Source organism: Platalea leucorodia (genome assembly GCF_965183815.1).
Source record: "Platalea leucorodia genome assembly, chromosome: 6".
In the NCBI taxonomy this organism is placed as follows: Eukaryota; Metazoa; Chordata; class Aves; order Pelecaniformes; family Threskiornithidae; genus Platalea; species Platalea leucorodia.
This window is the reverse complement of record NC_138828.1, coordinates 26423936-26443064: the sequence shown is the minus strand read 5'-3', so window position 1 is coordinate 26443064 and position 19129 is coordinate 26423936. Positions and strand designations below refer to the sequence as shown.

At 42.9% G+C, this 19129-nt stretch overlaps 1 protein-coding gene across 4 annotated transcripts in view; it reads left to right on the top strand.

Annotated features, from left to right (window-relative positions):
* EPHA5 (EPH receptor A5) overlaps nucleotides 1-19129 on the top strand; it is a gene marked incomplete at its 5' end in the record, with an annotated part of 195722 nt that overhangs the window by 138469 nt on the left and 38124 nt on the right. For 2 of the 4 annotated variants that reach the window (XM_082314987.1, XM_082314989.1), the window contains 3 exons: nucleotides 6429-6553; nucleotides 9336-9495; nucleotides 13574-13676. In XM_082314987.1, the coding sequence (XP_082171113.1) occupies nucleotides 6429-6553; nucleotides 9336-9495; nucleotides 13574-13676 (388 nt within the window). Of the gene's footprint in view, nucleotides 1-6428; nucleotides 6554-9335; nucleotides 9496-13570; nucleotides 13677-19129 lie in introns of all 4 variants that reach the window. The other 2 variants (XM_082314986.1, XM_082314988.1) reach the window with 1 other exon arrangement.

Here is a 19129-nt window from a genome sequence, read left to right as displayed (position 1 = left end):
GTGGAATTACAGCAAGAACAGGGTATTGGGGCACAGTAAATCTTGAAGCCGTAGACCACACTGGTGCATTGCAGTCCCAGTCTCAACCAGGCATATCTCCTGAGCTGTTACACAGATCAGAAGTAAAAGATTAACCATTATCCCTGTGCTAATGCAAATTGCATGCAGATTACTTCTGTTATCTCTCTAATGTGAGTACGAATTGAGGGTTTTTTTCTGTTTTGTATCTTCCAACCATGAGCACTTCTCTGTAGTGGGGCTGCTGGTAATTAAAAGCATTGGGTGACTAGTGTCCACAAAACCACAGCATCCATCCTGCTCTCTCTGCCTTTAGCAAAAGTACTTTTCTGGTATCTTAGGTCCAGGGATTAGAATTCTAGAGAAAAATTATCTCAGAAAAGCTTTGTCAATGAAAGAACAGGCTCTCTAAGAGAATTAGGCAGCAATTTGGGTTTCCCCTTGCACGAACCCAACCCTGTGTCCAGCTAGGAAGCGGCAAGGTCTGGGAGCACCTTGGCTCTGTGACCAGCTTGGGCTTCAAGTCATGCCCTGCTGTCGAGCTCAAGGAGCTGCATTTAATCTTTCAGGGACTGGGGTGGGAACCACCTGAAAGATCGCCTCTTTTCATACGAGATATCTGGTTGCTTGGGTTAGACATGGACTCATGTTACAAAAATGGGGCCCTGCCTTCTGTCAGGGCCACTGAGTGCTTGAATTGGGTTCCTCTCTCTTGTGTGACCTCTTTTGTTTCAAGGCACACATCAAGGCTTCTCAGGTTTCGGAGGCAGTCAAAATGGAGGTGAGTAACAGAGACTGTAAATTGGTCTAAGACCTGGTGTTTACCTCAGGTGTTTGTCTTGGGAGGTGAAGATGTGAAGAAACACTATATGTTCATTGCCAAGGAAATTTGAAGATTGTGTTCTCGTTTTGATATTTGACGTGTGAAAAGGACCAGCGTGAAGTCCCCATCTACTCAAGAGATACCTTGAAAAGTCATTTGAAGGAAGATGATCTCCATATATGAACTGTGTTTTAGGATTGAGCTCATATTTGGCAAGGTGTTTGGATTTAATCCTGGGGCTCAAATTGCACTGTTTAGGGCCTGTGCATCATTGAAATCCCGTGTAAGATCTCAGGTAGAATTGAAATGGCATTTAATGCTACATAGTCCAAAGACCTTTCATTCCCTGGACTCGGTTTTCAGAAGCACTTACAAGCACCTGCAAATTGGGGTCCAACCTGTTTGCCTAACTAGCCAGGCATGGTTTGCAACTACTTGTCCTCAAGGGACAAAGAGTTTTGAAACCCATTATCAGGCAAACTGGGATATTAAAAATTGCGGCACAAATGTCAAGTTATGACTTAAACACTAAGTTCTGACCCAGATATAATATCCACAGTAAAAGTACCCTTAGGGGAACCATTGGGTGTTGAGCTTTTCTAAAAGTATATCGTTTCTATACAGAAATACAAAGAAATAGGACAGTGAAGTTTTTTTTTTTTTTCTCCTCAAAACAATGTTTCTGTTTTAACTAATGTATGGATCTTGTTTGAAATGAATCTACTGCTTGAAGCCGCCTGCAGTTTCACATGTCTTTAGTGTGACTCAGTGAATAACGCAGGTCTTGCTCCAAACTCTGAAGTCACCAAGGGCCTGAGAAAAAAAAATTCAATAATGTCATTAATTAGAAACTGAATGAAAAATTGCAGTATACCAGGTGTTTGAAGTGGAACCAGGATTACTTGTGGTAACTCTTCTGATACAGGTTTCATTTTCTTCAATTAGACCTAGCTTTATAAATGCATTAATGATAGCATAACTATTTGGTTATATGATGACAGGTGAAGGTATTGATTTAATCACAAGCATGAATTTGACTTTTAAATCTGCTGGCATAAATTCAGACTGCAAAAGAAGCGTGGCATCACATGGAGGGAGGAACCCCAAGGTGTATTGCGAGGTCTGAAGTGTTAGATCCCAAACGTTTGCACATGCAGGAATGTAATCATGATAAAAGAAATCGCAAATGCATGAAAAACACATGAAAATCCATAGCATAGATGTCTATAAAAGGTGATGTCTACATCTATAGACATCTATGTCATTGATGTCTATAACAGCAGCCAGGACAGAGATGGTAACAGCAGGATCTTCCTCTTTGGTGCCTTAGTTGTCTTTGGAAAGAGACCCGAAGTCCAGATACCTGGAGAGCCAAAGGAAGGAGAGGTACCAACCCCTTTGCCCGTGTAAATCGGCATCTCTTCCCGGGCTACTCTGGGTTGTTCCAAATGAGGATCTGTCCTGGCTGGATAGAAGGTCCTGGTTAAAGCTGGATGGAAAGTCCTGGGCTGGTGGCTTGGTTTTTGCACTAAGGGTGAAGGGAGTAGTATTTTCTTTTTGTTTTTGATCAGAAGTGGAAAACTTCCCTGGCTGTGGGGCTAAGGGTGTGATGGGGAGCCACTAGCTGTTGTTTCTGCCAGAGTGAAAAATACCAAGGCAAAAGTAATTGGGCTGGAGAGAGCATTAGATAGGCCATGAGATGTAGAAACTGGATTATTTGTTTTATCTTGGTGCAGTGGTCATTCACCTGATAACATTAGTTTCTCTTAAAACATAATTAACATTTTATTCCGCTAAGCATCATTGTATATTAGATGTTAGTGGGACACAGCACAGTATGTTGTAAATACTGGGTTTGGTGCCTAGATGGCTAATTCAGTGCTAATTTCATTATCAAAGGTTGCAGAGGAAGAATGTCCTAAAAGGTCTATTCCTCATGAAATCATCTCCTGTAGTTATTCAGATGTGACTAATGATGCATCTTCTGCAGAAACTTTCATTTATTTATTTGGTATGTCCCCTTATTGCTCTTAAGAAGTGTTAGAAACAGAACAAAAAAAGGTAGAACCAGTTTTCTGTGCTTTTATTTGCTTCCTGATTAATTTTGGTCTCATGACAGCAAAAATGTACATTAGCAATTTCACAGCTTGTTACATCTTCTGTTTGCTTTCATCACACATGGCTGTTTTCATGAATGGTGAACATAAACATAAATGATGTAATATCCTTCTTTGATTTTGAGTGTCTTGCTGAGAAATTAATCCATACGTGCAGATTACTTGTAAAGTAACATGCGAACAATTCACGATGTACATCCACCCTTTGTAGTGTCAAGGCAGGGATTTGAACAAGACTTCTGCCTGCTTACATAAGAAACATGGGAGATTACAACATTATATATCTTGACTCTTACGTGAATTTATTTTTTTACCTGTTGTACTCCAAGTGGAAGTGCTCTGTGGCTTGGCTTCTATTAGGGATGCTGCCCTTGCAGAAGCAGTGACCTTTGAAAAGCAAGTCTCAAGTAATCCTTTTATTTTCCTGAGATCATATAGCACAGTATCCAGTTGCAGGCTTTTAAGATGGAATGATTGCAGACTTTGTCTGCTTGCCTGGATTGGATTACATTTTGTTTGACAAAGAAAACTCTAAAATACTTATACCTTCCTTCCTTCAGTTCAGAGCATCGTAATCTCCGTACGTGGAGAATGCAGAGTAGCTGCCGTATCATCCCAGCCCGCTGGGATTTATTGAATTTACTTAATTGCCCTTTATCTCATGGTTACACTTTAACGCTTCTTTTGAAGGAGATTCAAAAAGGATACAGTTACTCCTTTTCTAATTTACTTTGAGAGTTGGGTTACTCATTTTCTTATCTTCCTTCCTTTTCCCGGTAGAGCAGAGCATTCTGCAGAGCCGTGATTGAACGTGTTAGAGACTTGCATGGTGAGAGATTTAAGTCCATGAAGCTGTTAACTAGCAAAGCTTTTTACGTACTGCTTTTTAACGAAGATGCTCTGTTTTAGGGGAGTAGGGGGGTTTGACAGGCACTTTTGGATGGCTGGTGGTGCATTTTGTGTTGTATTGTGCTGATGCACATGAACAAGAGCTAAACTCCCCTGAACCTCCCAGGGAAGGATTTTGCAGCAGAGTTCAGGAGCACTTGCATCATTCTCTTGTTTTTAAAGCACTTGTGAGCCTTGGTCCTATAAACACTCCAGGAAACCTCAATAAAGTGCATGAAAAGTCCATTATTTGGTCAGGCAATCTTGACACTGAGAATTGCATGTTTTTCACCTTCCTGAGAAGCATTCAATACCAGGGAGGGCTGAGGTCTCCCCTTGCTGCACTTCTCAAGTTTGCTTTTAACTAATAGGAGTTTAAAAAGGTTTAGTGCTCAGCTCTGACTTTCTCCATCCTGCCAGACCTCTGCTGCCAGCTCTGCAAGCCTGGGATAGGCATTGCAGGGATTTGGGGGTGTTGGAGAACAGTCCCAGAGGGGCACAGGTCCCTTTTTCTGAGTGCTATGGTGTCTCCATCCCCTATATATAGCATCCGAGTGGCTCATGATAAGACGTGATCAGTATCGTCTCATTAACTAGGGTTGTAGAATTGTCACCCCACAGTGAGACTTGTTTCCTGATGCCTCTGAAAACCATGTAGCTCCCTTTGCGTTAGAAGGGAAGTTCATCCCATTTTAACGGAGTTCACTACCCGCCGTGTCTTTGGGCTAACACATCTGACCATACGCATGTGCATGGACCGTATATTTCACATGCAGAATTCAACTTGCTGTGCACATGCATGCACAACACATATTTAGGCACCTGGATTAATTAATGGAAAGTCCTATACCAGATTAGCAGTTTGAATCTAGGTTGTTATTCGCCTTCACATCGGCCAAAAAATTGTGGAGGACATCAGCCAAGGGTAAGGTGACTTTGGCAGATGAAAAATTGTTGGTGATCGCTGTGCAGTGCCTACATAAATAACACGATCATCATTCAAATCAAGGTGGTTTTTACTTGCTCAGTGGAGCAGTTGTGAGCACGGTGGTAGATGCACAGCTAAAAAGCAAGCGTTGTCTGTGCAGCTTGATGCCAGCTCTCCAGCAGAAAACAATATGGAAATGGCCAACACCTTTCAGGATCCTCCAAGAGCCAAGTGGGGGAGAGATTAGTAAACAGGAGTGAGAAAAACTGGGGCTGAAGAGAGACTGAGATGCGGGACCTTGCTTGAAAAGAGAAAGCTCGCTGCTAGCCTTCAGTCCAGTCTGGAGCTCTTCCCTTACTCTTTTTGGCTGAAGATCAGACCTGGCAAAATTAATTTGTTTGTGTCTTTATTTTACTGAATGGGTTGGGTTTTTTTAGTATTATGATAATTAGGTAGTCCTGCATATAGAAGTCTTTTTTTTTTTTTTTTTTTTTTTTTTTTTTTGAAGATAAAATGTGGTCATTTGCTACTGCTCTTTGCACTCAGTTCCCCATATGGCCACAAAGGTCTTTGCTGTGGGTCTCCCCAGCCCCTCGGTAATCCTTGTCGAGAGCTGGCCTGTCCAGAGGGTGAGTCGAAGGCCCTTGGCCAGGCGTGGGCTGATTTTTCCTCTGGAGAAGCTGCTCTTGGCTCTGTAAATTAGAGACTATGAATTTCTCCCGTCCCCTTTTCACTCAGTGTTGTTTCCTAATCTCTGGCATGAAATACCTGGGGTGTTAGGGTTGCATTGCCCATAGCAACTTTTGCTAGGGAGCTGCCAGGGGTGGCAACAACCATAACTTGAAAAGTCTCTGCAGATATCGGACTGAAAACAAAGGATCAAGCCTGTTTCTGATGCACATGTGTGCTGCAAAGGGCAGATAACCTTTCAGGGCTGCATCTTAAAATAATAAGCAGAGCTGGTATTTCTGCTTTCATTCTGCAGCTTCCCCAAGCACGCCATGAACTTCTGAGCTGTGATCGCCGTTAAAATCTTTACAGTTGCCATTTGCAAGGAATTAGCATCACTATGTGAGCCATAACACCCCAGTGATATTTATGGAGGGCAATTGAATTATAAAGGTTGTAATGGCCTTGCTACCCTGTTCCTCGGTTCTGGAAGGAGGGGGCTGAAAGATATCTAGGCTTTAATACTACACAAGCCAAAAAATAAATAGTTAAGGAGCCTATGTAACCTAAGGTCTTCCATAAAATGCATGCCTTCAAAGCAGCTGAAAAAAAGCAATATGTAATCCGTATGTAATTCTACTGTGACAACATGGCCCCATGACACACTTGAAAAGGCAAGTTATGCAGTTGATGTGTTTGAAAAGTGCTTGAAAAGACAAGATTGGTGTGTAAGCTGCTGATGGTAGTTCAAGTTGTTACTTTTCTCGGGTGGGCGATGCTGGTCAGATCCTCAGCTGCTGAAAATCTGTGTGAATCCAGTTGTTAAAAATGGGAAATGCCACTGAGGTGAAAACAGACCCTGCTGATCTGCAGTAGTTGAGGATCGCCTTCCGTTGGAGGATGCGATGACGAGTTTGACTTCAGCAGGAGCAGACCATCTTACTAACCATGGTTTTTGTCTGTTCTGTTTTCTCCTGTCTTGCAGCACCTTCTCCAGTCAGTAGTGTGAAAAAAGGGAAGATAACTAAAAATAGCATCTCCCTTTCCTGGCAGGAGCCAGATCGACCCAACGGCATCATCCTGGAATACGAAATCAAATATTTTGAAAAGGTGTGACGGACTGATTGCTGAGCATCCCAAGTACCTTCTCTTTACTGTCCTCTTCTTTTAGTTGTAATTATTTGAGTCATGGAAGGGAATGGAGTGATTTTATGCATAAATCAATGTCAGATTGATTTTGCAGTAAATGATTAGGAAGACTTGAAATGAGGGTGTTGTTTTCCATTAGTGTGCCACTTCTCTTGAACAAATACATTAAATCTGCGTGTCAGATTCCGCTCCGGCCTTATCACATTAAGATAGAGCCTGCTCATTTGTTAAAAATAGGAGGGGTTGGGGATCGAGCATCCATCTCCTCCCTGAAACATCAGGCTATCCCTTGCCTTTGGTATTTCAGTTTCTCACTCGATTTTGCATCCGCGGTGTAAGGAGAGGAGAAAGGTTTTGCAGAGAGATTATCTGCTCTCATGTGAAGAAGGGCATCCTGGCTTAAAAGCTCGCCTGGGTTTTCCAGCCCTTGGTCTCGGTCTAATGGAAAACACTCTCTCTTCCTACAAAGCTTGCCTCTCCTAGTCTCCATTTCAAATGGCAACTTGTTCTCTTCCTGCAAAATTAATGCAGTTTAAATGAAAATGGTAACAAATGCAGTTTGTCTAAGTAGCATCTTTTGAGCGATGCAGCTCAGTGTAGATTTCCAAAAATCAGGTTTGCAAGAGTTGACTGAATAGCAGTTTCTTGCCTTAGCTGGGATTGTAAGGTGTTCTTTTTTCTTCTGAAACAGCCAGGCTTTCTACATGAAAACAAGAGGAAAATTGAGTCACAGTTCTCTTTTTTGGGGGGTTGAACTTCTACTTTATGGAAGAAGATCTTCTATTAGTTCTGTCTATGACCCAGGTGAAGCCACTCAACACAAACTAGGACTGGGTCTCTCCCTTCTCTGACCATGGGAGGGACCTGCTCAAGCAACCCATGCAAACAGGGGAAAGAATTTCAGAAATCTGCATCAGGATAAAATCAACATTAGTTTTGCAGATGAGGGAGCTTGGGCAAGGGCACAAGATGTGTGAGTGGCTTAAGTAGGGCTGAGGTTTTCCAAAAGATTAAAGCACTAAGCAAGAATCAGGAGATGCTGTTGCTGGAAATAATCCATTACTGATTCTTTTATTAACTTGTTGGAATGACTGTTGTGGCACATTGAATCCTTACCATGGAGTGGCCTGGGAAGATCAGGGTCTAAAAACCTTGATAATGAGCAAATAATTAAAGCAAAAAAATCGATATATTTGTTTGTTTTACTTAGTTTGTTTTCAGAGAAATCAGGGTGGGGTATTCAAATGTTGTATTTGTGGTCCAGAACTAGTCTCAAATAGCTTAGGTAAATAGTTCTTCAAGTGCAAGTCCTTCACGGGGAGGTAGCTACAGCCAGTCCGAGTTTATGCTGTCTCGATTTCTTTCTTTCAGGCTGAAAGCAAAGCTTAGTGTTTTCTGTAGGAAAGCTCAAGTGTTTAAATGTTTGCAGAAGCCAACAGTGTATTGAAAACCTAATTGGGCTGACATAAAAGCAAAGATGTGAACTAATATTCACTTATTGCTTTTTAACTAGTCATTGAGTTAGCTTTGGGATGACATCCTTAATCCTTCTTGTTTGTTGCTGCTGTCATTTATATTCTCTTGGTTTTCAGCCCATTGTAAGGGAAAATTCGCAGAGTTTATTTCCAAGGAATAAGAGTGATCTATATTAAATATTTTGGAATAGTGAGTTTTGTCAGATTGCATTCCTTTAAGAGAAATTGCTCCTTAACAAGAAAAAAAAAAAGGTGCATATATATATATATACACACACACACACACATTTCTGCAAAACAGGCTTCACTGAGAAAATCTGTAATCCTACCCTTGTAGATTCCCAGGGCCTTATCCAGGCATATTACTATCTATGGAAAGCTGCCCATTAAATTAAAAAGAAAAATCAGTTCAGATCATAAGAGATATGCAGAAATCTTGGTAGGAATTATTAAGAACTCCTGTTTACCTCATAATAATTTGGATCTGAGAGGATATGGTGAATGAAAAGCAGTTTCCAAGTTTGTAGTCCTTAATTTATGAGCTCTTGTCTAGATTATGTGTTACAGTAAATAATTCTAAGAGTAATTACCAAGCATTTGAGCGAGATTTTAATCAAAGAACTGAAACTCTTTCGCATTAGAAACTGATGTAAATGAAGATTTATTTCAGCAAATTTTCTCCAAGTTCGTTGCTTCATATGAACAATGCAAAATTGGGTATTTTCCTGTAGTTTTGGTTTATTATTCCCTTCCCAAGGTCTAATTCGTGGTTCTAGAAATACCAGCATAAAGTTGTACAATGTATAATACGTTATTCTCTTTTAAGCCTAATTACATTACTGGGAAATTGTTTTGGTATAAATTAAGATTCCTTTCTAAAGCAATGGGACTGTTTTCATCTTCCCCTTGCCTTTGGATTGATCTTTGTAGGATGAACCTTTCCATTGCTCCGGGACACGTACATCCTGAGCAATGGAAAGCTGCTCCTACTGCAGATGCTGGTTTGGTCCCCATATTGTCATTTATGGGTGGAAAGTCCCTCTGCTCTGTTTCATACCTCCTAGAGTCATTCATTATAAAAGAGAAAATCAGATCTCGCGTTTTGTACTGCAGAAAGGGCCTTCGGGGGGGGTTCGGGGAAGAGATCCTCAAAAATGCTTATTTCAGTCATGCTTTGTAACGTTGCTGTGGGGGTTGTTAAGTGTCTTCTCTGAGAGCCACTATTTGTGTATTTGAACTTTGTGGTTTTTTTGGGGGGGTGGGAAAAGGACCAGGAGACGAGCTACACCATCATCAAATCCAAAGAGACGACAATTACGGCAGATGGCTTGAAACCAAGCTCAGCGTACGTCTTCCAGATCCGAGCCCGGACAGCTGCCGGCTACGGTGGCTTCAGCCGAAGATTTGAGTTTGAAACCAGCCCAGTGTGTAAGTCCTTTTAATTACTGTCAGCCGTGTCTCTCGAATGGTTACTAGGAATGAGTCAGGGGATCGATACCTTTGCAGAGAGCTCTTCCTTGTGCTGGCCTCATCCCTTAACTTTGGCAACATCAGGCACATCATGACCGTGCCCTGGACAGGCTAACGCATCTGTCCTTGCTTCCTCGACTCACTTGGTGAGGCGGAAGGTGAAGTCAGGAGATCTTCAGGCTCCAGAAATTCATAGTGTTCCCTGCTTAGAAAAATCCTGTATTTATGAGAGCTGATGCAAGAGAGGACAAGGCCTCTCTCTCAGGAGGGACAGAGGGAATGAGACCTGCTCCTCCACACCTCTTAATGGCTGTCTGCAGAGGATGCTGAGCTCTCTCAAATATCTGCATCTGGGGGGAAAAAACCCTGAAATGGTGCCTCTCTGCAAAGGGGAGAACTGAACCAGCGTTAGCGTCCTTTGGTGTAAGTTCCTGTCAAGTTGAAAGATGGTTTCTGTTGGCTTTCAATGCCACAGCCTCAAGGAAAGGAATTTGACTTGTGATCAGAAATGGGAAAAATGTGCACTGCAGGTGCTGGACTTTTGCTTGGCCTGTTACAAATGTGTGGGGTTTGAAATTTTTTTTTTATTTTAATGAATCTGATCATCCAGTTCTGGATTCTGGAGCAGATTCTGTGGCAGCGTGAACTCCCGAGGCACGCAGAGGCTCAGCTGCTCTTTCCCCTGTGTCCCTGTGTTCAGGCACAGCTGTGGGGAAATTCTTTTTGTCCCGAATACCAAATTTTTGCAGAGGTGTCAAAGATAATTTTCTCCCTCAGAAAATATGTCCTATCTATTTCAGTTTGTACAACTGTCATTTATTAATTTTTTATACTGTTTGCATGGAAGAGAAATTTTGTGGTGGAAATACTCTGTTCATTCCTGTGGGAAAGAGCCAATTTTCTGTATGTTTTCCTTGGAAATTTAAATTCATCAATACTTTGATTACTGTTACTCCAGTTCATTTAAAATTCATCATCTTTGAGAAGAAGATGCCAAGTTATCTTTTCGATGCATGCTACCTTTGAAGCTGTAATAGATTTTAAAGGAATCATTATACATGTGCAGATGTAGCTATGGAGCCAGTGATTGAACTAATACAGTGCAAATTGCACCACAATGCAAACATTAATGCAATAAGAATGGTCTATTTAATGTATTTCTTATTGTATTAACCATTAATTGTGCCCTATAAGTAGCAAAAAAATCGTGTTATGCTGAAAATTATTCTATATTATACTAAGGAAATTTTTCTTGCTATTGGAAAGTTTCTAGTTGAGAGTCATTTGAGTAATAGTGTTCCAGACTATTAATAAATAATACATGAAATATATGCACATTTGATCCAGTGCCATTGGTACCTACAATCCTGGTCCAAAAATAATGGCACTTCCATAAAGCCCATTGTGTAAGTATCTATGTTAATCAGGATTTTTTGAGGACATCATGTGGTAATATCTTTAATCATTTTAAACCCCTTGAGTCATTTAGTCACACCTGCACCCCACTCTTTTTAGCATTTTAAAGGCAGAGGAGTAGGTACTTCTCTGATGCTAAGGAGCTGCCAGCATAGTCAGAGGAATACCTACTGCATGGTCCCCAGTTTGGGAGCTGGGAACTGTTCCGTTGTTGGACATGAGCTCTGGCTGAAGCAGGACTTCACGGGATGTTTAAATGCTTGGTAGAATTGAAATGCAACGTAAGCCTCAGTGTCTTGCAAAATGCAGCTCTGTTTGACATTTAAAACCTTTTAAAAAGTGTTGTGGTTTTTTTTTTTTTCTTCCCCCCCAAGGCCCTATATAAAGTCAATATTAGTGCTGGGAGTGTGACCAGACTCCCACTGCTTTCCTGAACGTCCCAGAGAATCTGAAAGCAAGCACCGTTCGAAATCTCACTGCTATATTGGAGTTCAGATCTGAACCTCTTGTTAGAGCCAAAGCCAATTATTTTGATTCAAGCACAAATGAAAACCTTTCAGTGACTGTTGTGAGAATCAAAAACAGCCTCCAAAATTGTTTGGACCGAACAACAGGTTTTGTTTCCAGTTCACAAGGTTTCTGTGAAGTTATTTTTAATACACTTGGAGAAAATATGAAAAAACAGCCTGAGAAATGAAATGGGGGGAAGCCGTAACTTGTTTTGGACTTTTCTCTTTTTCCAAATTTGGGGTTTTTTTTATATACTGCTGCCTGCATGTGCAATTCTGCAAAGTGCTGCGATGCAGCCAGGGCTACATTTTTCAGCAGAAGTTTTTTTATTTGGGTGGAAGCTGTTGCTGGGTATATCCCCTTGCTGCTGTCCTCCTTTCCGAATGCCACCAAGCTCATCTAGCCCTGATAAAACTAACCTTGCCAAAAGTTGGTTTTCGGCTTGATTGGTGAGCTAATCCAGCTGGTCAGCCAGGTGGGAGTGGGAACATATCACCAAGTCGAGGAGGGGTGATGCAGGTTTCCCCCCTGGCTTTAAATGGCAACAAGGTCCCAGCTCGGCTTAGGAATTCAGGCTTTTTAGCTGCCATAGATCACAGCAGGATTTATCTCATTTCCCCATCCCTCGAGCTGTGCAAAAAAACACCAGTCACAGCTTAATGTTCTCCTTTAAATGTTTTTCTTTTTAATTATTTTGTCAAGAAAGCAATAAAACATCATCTTAAGGAGCCTCCATAAATTCGTGAGGCTAATAAAATCACTAGATGATGGCACGAATTTGGAGCAGTTAACATTAAATATTTAATGTATCAGGGCCAATCCTTCTGAAATCATTTACGGTGCTGTAGCAGGTCCGCACCGCTCACCATTGAGCACTGGAGAGCTCCCGTACGAAGAGCTACTTGAAACCCATTGCAGATCAATGTTTAATGCCATGCCTTTTCGTCTTTCTTTTCTTTTAACAATTAATATGGGACTATATTCAGTTATTTTATAGCCTCCATAAAGTTAATCCTGTGCTAAGGACCCCTTTTTACTTTAATCATTTAGTTAAAGGCTTCTTCAGTGTGCAATCGATTCCTCCTGCTCCCTGGGGTGGATGAAGCTTCATCCGGGGCTGGCACGATGGTAGGAGCTATAATGAGGTTTTTCCCCGCGCAGCAGCGGTGCCTACACTGGGGAGCTGGTTTTGCAGGGAGGAAGCCGGATTTGTACCCCGGGGTGGTTAAATATATGCAGCTAAAGAGGCTGGCAGCAGAGAGGGCAGGGTGAGGAGGCTTTGGTTTCTGCTTGGGGAGGCCCACATGCAAACCCCTGGGGAGAGATGGGCTCCTTCCCCTGAAGTGCAAAGCAAATAAACAAGATACAAGTGGTGTTAGCATTTCCATTTTACAGGCTGCAAGAGCTTGCTCACCTGCTCTTACTTAACCTGTGGCAAAACTCAGTTCTCGAACAGCTTTCCTGACCTTTCTGCTGGCATCTTTATCACAGGACTCATCAGCTGCCTTTTGGCAGGAGGGATGTTTGCAAGGCATGGGCTGGGAGTGTTCTGCTTCCCTTGGCCGATAAAAAGACCAGTCAGTGTATGTGTCTCAGCAAATCTCTGTTTTACAGAAGTCACCTTCTGGCCATGTGATATAGATGCCACAAGGAGTTAGTTTTTAATTGTGTACAGCTTCTTGAAGTGCAGGTAATGCTGTTTATCTCGGAGATCTTGCTCATGTCTCTTAACAGTAACATTCCATAAATGTAAATGGGAACCTGTTGGGTTTTCATCTTTTATCTGTGTGGTAATGCAGCTAACGCAGGAAGACAAACTTGAGTTTTCAAACGCAAAGGCTGCATTCTGCATTACTTTGGTTTCTGAATTCAGTGATGAGATGCGATTTTGTTGGGTTTTTGGCTTGGGTTTTGCATGTGTGTTTGGTTTCTTTCCACCCATTCCCTTTCCAAACTAGAAACAGACAGCAAAGGGGGAAAACGCAAACCGTAAAAGAAGAAATGAACTGGTAAGACTTGAACCTTGCTGGCAGCCTCGCTAGAAAGATTCATGCGAGTGCTGACTATCGTTTTAACCTTAATCTCCATTTTCTGTTTCTCATCTCAGCAGTAGCTGCATCCAGCGACCAGAGCCAGATTCCTATAATTGTTGTGTCTGTAACAGTGGGAGTCATTCTGCTGGCTGTTGTTATCGGTTTCCTTCTCAGCGGAAGGTAAGAGAAGAAGCTGTGTATTTATAGTTCTCCAACTTTTGTAATAACTTTTATCTGACCGGCTGATTAGCGCAATTTAGGTGAAAGCAGCATGTGAACAGAGCTGTCGAGTGGTAGCTGTGTACAACAGTGCGAGGGTGGGCTGATTGATCTGTTTGGACAGGCGGGAATGGCAAAGGCTCATGTATTTCACTTCTCAATGATTTTCATCTCTGTATAGACTGGCCCTGATTATTCAACTTGATTCTCACTGGAGTATTGTCACATTCCTTTAAAAATAAGCAGAACATGTTATTACAGGTAAAATATCCTGAAGCCCATCTGTTTGCACTCAGAGCTCGCAATGGGCTTTGCTCACAGAGAAAACTTGATTTTAGGAAAACACTTGCAAAGAAAAAGAGAAGAAACCCAGCCGAATGGCCAAACGCCCCAAGTTTTGGTCAGGTCTGGATTTCATTTTTCATGTGTAGGACACTAATGTGTTCCCCACGCGCTAGTAAATTATACAGAGAGATCCCCCCACAGAGGGAGACGCTCAGCTTCAAACCATCAAGCGATCCCATTGACTTCTCATGTGCTTAAACATAGGCAAGTGATGAAAGCCTGAGCTATACCATCTTTGACAACTCTAATGGAAGTTGATGGTACTTGTTGGTGAACAAGGGATTGTGGTATTGGGGGAAAATCTGGCTTGTATCAGGATCAGTTTGTACTGCAGCACTAAATTTGTGTAACAGCCAGCACACAAGGCAGTTTTTTCATATACTACGTGTATATTAGTACATTTTTTTAATGGCAGTAGTCAAATGATGCAACATCCTTCATGCAAAGCAATGTGAGGTGCATCTGTTGATAAGGCTAAATTTATTTTCGGTGCAAAGTAAACATTTATGCTTCTAAGGTACCCATCAGCCCACTGTTGCTTTCATGATACAGGTCTGTCTTAAGCTCGGGTCTAGCAAGCTGGCTGTAAATTACAGGATATTGTAAGTGTTAAGAGTAGTTACAAGATACAGAAGAATTGCGCTGATACTGCATGTATTGGCTGAGGGTCTTATTTCCCAGAGGAGGTAGGGTATCAGTCTGCGAATGCGATGTGGTGAAATCCAGCCAGGCTGAGCAGCTCTGTCCCCAGGCTTAAGGCAACCATGGAAGAACACAGTTATTTCCTGTCTTAAAAGGTAAGTGTGCTGCCAGACTCATCTCCGCTCAAGGTCAGAGACTGACAGACTCTTCCAGCTCAGCTGTTCGAGCTCCTGTTGTCTGCTTTGAGTGACTTGTTGGGCTTAAAAATGGGAAAGTAAATGCTCCTCTCTGCACAAGAAGCATGCAGCGGCGTTGGGGGGTGAATGGCTACAGGCCATTCACACCAGGGGCTACAGGAAAGCTGTAGCCAAAAAGACTTAGCTCTGAACACTATAGGCAGGAGTTCAAGTCTATCTTTAAAGGCTGGAGGTTTTGAGTCAAATTCCCTCCTCGAACAGAGTGGGGGGATGCAGACCTTGGCCTCCCCCAGCCTGGATGCATGCTTGTATCGATGCAAACAGGAGGATGCATGTGTGGCTGTAGGGAAGCTACGGATGTAGCCTGGCACCTCTGCAAGGAGGAGTCTGATGGGGTGAATCGCAGGTGGAGGGAAGTGGCCATAAGGAATCGCAACTGTGTGGCAACCAGCAGCTCGCTCTTCCCACAGTCATTGGCCAGTGCTCGGGACCCCTTTGGGGAGGACGTGCCTTTGCAGGTCTCCTTTCTGCTGCTACCCTCTCTGGTCCAAGCAAGCAGTTGCAAAGCCTGAGCCATTTGTCAGCAATTCTCATTAGTTATGTGTTTATGTCCTTTGCCCTAATGGGCTTTCCAGGATGTGCTTCCTCTTGGTTCTTTATCTCTTGGCATGTTTATAAAAGCCCTTGTCTCCTTTGGCTAGAGTTTCATTGCCACCTCTGCTGCTGCCTTGATCCTCCTACCTTGTTACTCGCACCTCTCTCCGTGGACCCTGGGGCAGCTGCAGGTTCCCAGGAGCTTCTCCATGGTGTCACGCTGGATGTATGGGAAGGGCCAGGCACAGGGAGCTGAGCTCTTGGTCCTTCTTTATCTTTTCAACCCTTCCCCTAAACTGGGAAGAACCCAGTCCCTCAGCTGGAGGTGGTGGAGAAGCCTCCAGCATGAAGGTTTGGTCAATAGTTAGAGAATTGGCTTCAAAACCACAGAGCTTCTCGGCCGCTTTGAGTTCCTGTGAATTTTAAAGCCCGTCTAGTGTGTTGAGTGACTCGTGAGAACATAAAAATAAACCCCATAAGCCCAGAAAGCTGGCAGCCAATTTGAAATTAAACAAAGCAAAACAAAAAAATTGCTTCTGTTTGGAAGAAGCAGAAATGCTGCTGAAATGTGTCAGTCACGCTGCTTTGCCTTGGATATGATTTCGAGACAATTCGTGGAGTGACTCTCCTGCTGTGACACTGCGGGGACGATAAATGCATTCCAAGTCATGGGATAATCCCTTTCTGAAGCAGTTAACCTGTTTCTGGAAGACACTTTCCTGTATCTTTGGAGTGGTTATGTTGTTCCAGTGCCTGGTTCCAGGGGGTTAAATTTCCTTTCCTAATTCTTTCCCATACTTGCTTTTAGAAAAACAGACATTTTGAACTCCAGGAGTTGCTCCAGCTGGAATCACCACTGCTTCCATGCCGCGTAAGCTGTGCAAAGCCCAGGCTCTTGTCTTTTCTGCTAATGTAGGAGAGCAGGTATGGCCCAGCAGCAAAGCTAAGGAGAAAAACCCTCTTGCTCTGTAGCAGTGAGGAGATAGCCTGGCCAGCTCCTGCAAACAGGCTCCTCATTGCTGGCTCCATACTGCTCCCAGGCTCCCTGGGAGGCCCTGGGCACCTCAGAATTAGGATATTCCCCCCTAGGATGCTGTATGGCATCTGCGCCTATCCTCCCAAATGCCAGGCTGGAGCAAGCAGGAGCTCGAGTGCGGTCCTGCAGTAGAAGGGGATGTCCTCCTGCTCTCCACAGCTCGGAAAGCAATTTCCCAGCTGTAGCACTCAGAAGTTTGCTGGGCTCTGCAGGCTCTTTTTTTCTGCTAGGTCCCTGGAGGCAGAAGTTTCCACACCTCTTCCCCCTTTTTTGCTTTCAAGTATCTCTGCAGTTTTCTTGCTTCTTTTGAACGAATGTAAATAACAGCTTGGCATTTCCCATTGGCAGCTGGCCCTAAACCAAAGGTCAGCTGAACGGTAGTCACGGTGGCATTTCCACATGCCAGTGTCCATCTGTGGAAATGCGCTTTGTGTCTGAAGCTGGAGGTTCCTGGGAATTTGAAACTCAATGCACTTTGCCCTGAACAATTAAGCTGCGTTTCAGAGCTGATTTACTTGCAGATGCTCGGGAAAACTCTTTCTGTAAATAATGCGTCCTCTGACCAAGGTCATAAATGCCACCAAGCAAAATAGCTGATCACTTTTTTAAGTTATCTCACTCTTTGCATCAAGGGCATATTAATAATATAACAATCAGGATTACAAATCAAAGAGATTCACTAAATCAGACCGTAGTTGTCTCAGCAAAAAAAGAGAAGTGGATTGAAAATCTATTATTAAACCAGCTACAAGCATTGAATTAAAGAACACGGAGTTGTTATCTTTGTTTTGTTAGGATTACGTGTTCTTCTCAAAAGCGCAATGCATTTTACGGATAGAGCAAGGCTATAAATTTTGCTTTCCTAGCAATGCTTGAATTAGATGTTGCTTGGCATCGTTGTTCCTAATTGAGGTATATATTAATCCAAAATCATTACAGACTTTTGTTTTACAGTCTGTGTTGGACAACGCCAGTCACAAAGATCTTTATGCTCCATCTTGCAAGGAGCAATAAGATGCCACAGTCGTTGTGGCATCAGCCCCTTTCTTCCTACAAACCGAGGTAGGAAGCCAGGTTTGCATCAGCCTGGGAAGAAGACCCTCTGCTCCAGAGCGGTTCCCCCTCTTTTGTCTTTCAAACTAAGCCCTGTTTGCAAAACTGATGGCGTCTTGGGGTGAGTGTTAAGACACTGCTGGTCCCTCCAGACCCCAAGCATTTGAGCTTTGTAGCACTAAACAATGGCATGGGCTTTTACAGAGTAAAATGGGGATGCTATTAGGTCAATGCTGAACATGTTTGCAAAAGCTGCTCAAAATAACTAAGAAGTGTACTGTGCATCTGCATTTATAGCCAGCTACCCATTATGGATGACCTTTCCATCTCGAGTGATCTTCCAAAGAACCAGAGGGAGCTTTTTATAGAACTTAAAAAAAAAAAAAAATAGATTTGAAGCAACAAAAACTGCCCCTCACCCTGTGTCGTACATATATGGAAAGTCTCTTTCTGGCAAGGAACTAGCCTTCGAAAGACAAAGCAAAGACAAATCTTGCCACCTGGGTATTGGCAATTAGAGGCTTCTGCACCAGAGTATCCATCCTTGACCTTAGCTGATTTAGACTTTTAAATATCAGCCCCTGCGGTGGCAGAGGGCTACTTTCTGGACAGAAATATGTGCATCTTGTTAAAAAGTGACTTCCAGGGAGTAGAGAGGGCGAAAGGATTACGGTGTATATCCTAGGTCCTGAGCCAGCGTTTGCAACCTTCCATGATGTGGAAGGTCAAAATGGATTAATTTTTCCACAATCTCCCCCCCATCCTATTTTCCAAGATGTGTCAGGGCTTAAAATAGTTTGCTTTTTCAATATTTCCGTAGGAAACGGGACACAGTTTGTAGATAACGTATTTCATAGAGAATTTTTCCAGCATGAGTCACAGTTTTTGTTAGTTGTGGCTTTTTAAATGATTTTTATCTCCACATTCTTGCCTGCTCTTCCTTCTTCCTACAGGACATTGTCTCCTGTGATTTATAGCCACTTTATGATGCTGCCTGCTGCCAAATATTCCCTGCGATTCACCTGACAAGAGGAAGGATTTTGTCGGAGAAGCTATTGCTCTGCCAAGTCAAAATTCCCATCCACCAAGAGCAGGCACGGTCTGGTCCTGTTCCGGTCAAGGTTTTTACTACCTCCGTCATGTTAACAGCCTCTTTGCTCTTTGGCTGTTTGCTCTTTGGCAGAGAGGAGCAGTAGCGGCATTGTTATACAAGATCCAGCTCTGAAAAAAAAAGTGCTCCAGTGCACCCTTCTGCACAGGGTGATGCCTTCCCAGGGCTGGTGAGGAAATCTGCTGCCCGTAGTCCCCATCTCTAGCATCCTGCCTCAATCAGATTGGCAGATTTGGCTGCTCCAACACCTTTTTTCTTTTTTATTCTAAACACCTTTTGGCTTAGTACTTCTGTGCAAACACACTGGGCTCCACAAGCCAGTCTGAGAGGCTACGGTTTCAGGGAGGGTTTAGGGACCTAGGCTGATCTGCCTTCAGATGACTTTGTCCCAGACAGGAGGTGAGAGTTGACCAAACCTGTAATTAAGCTCCAAGCC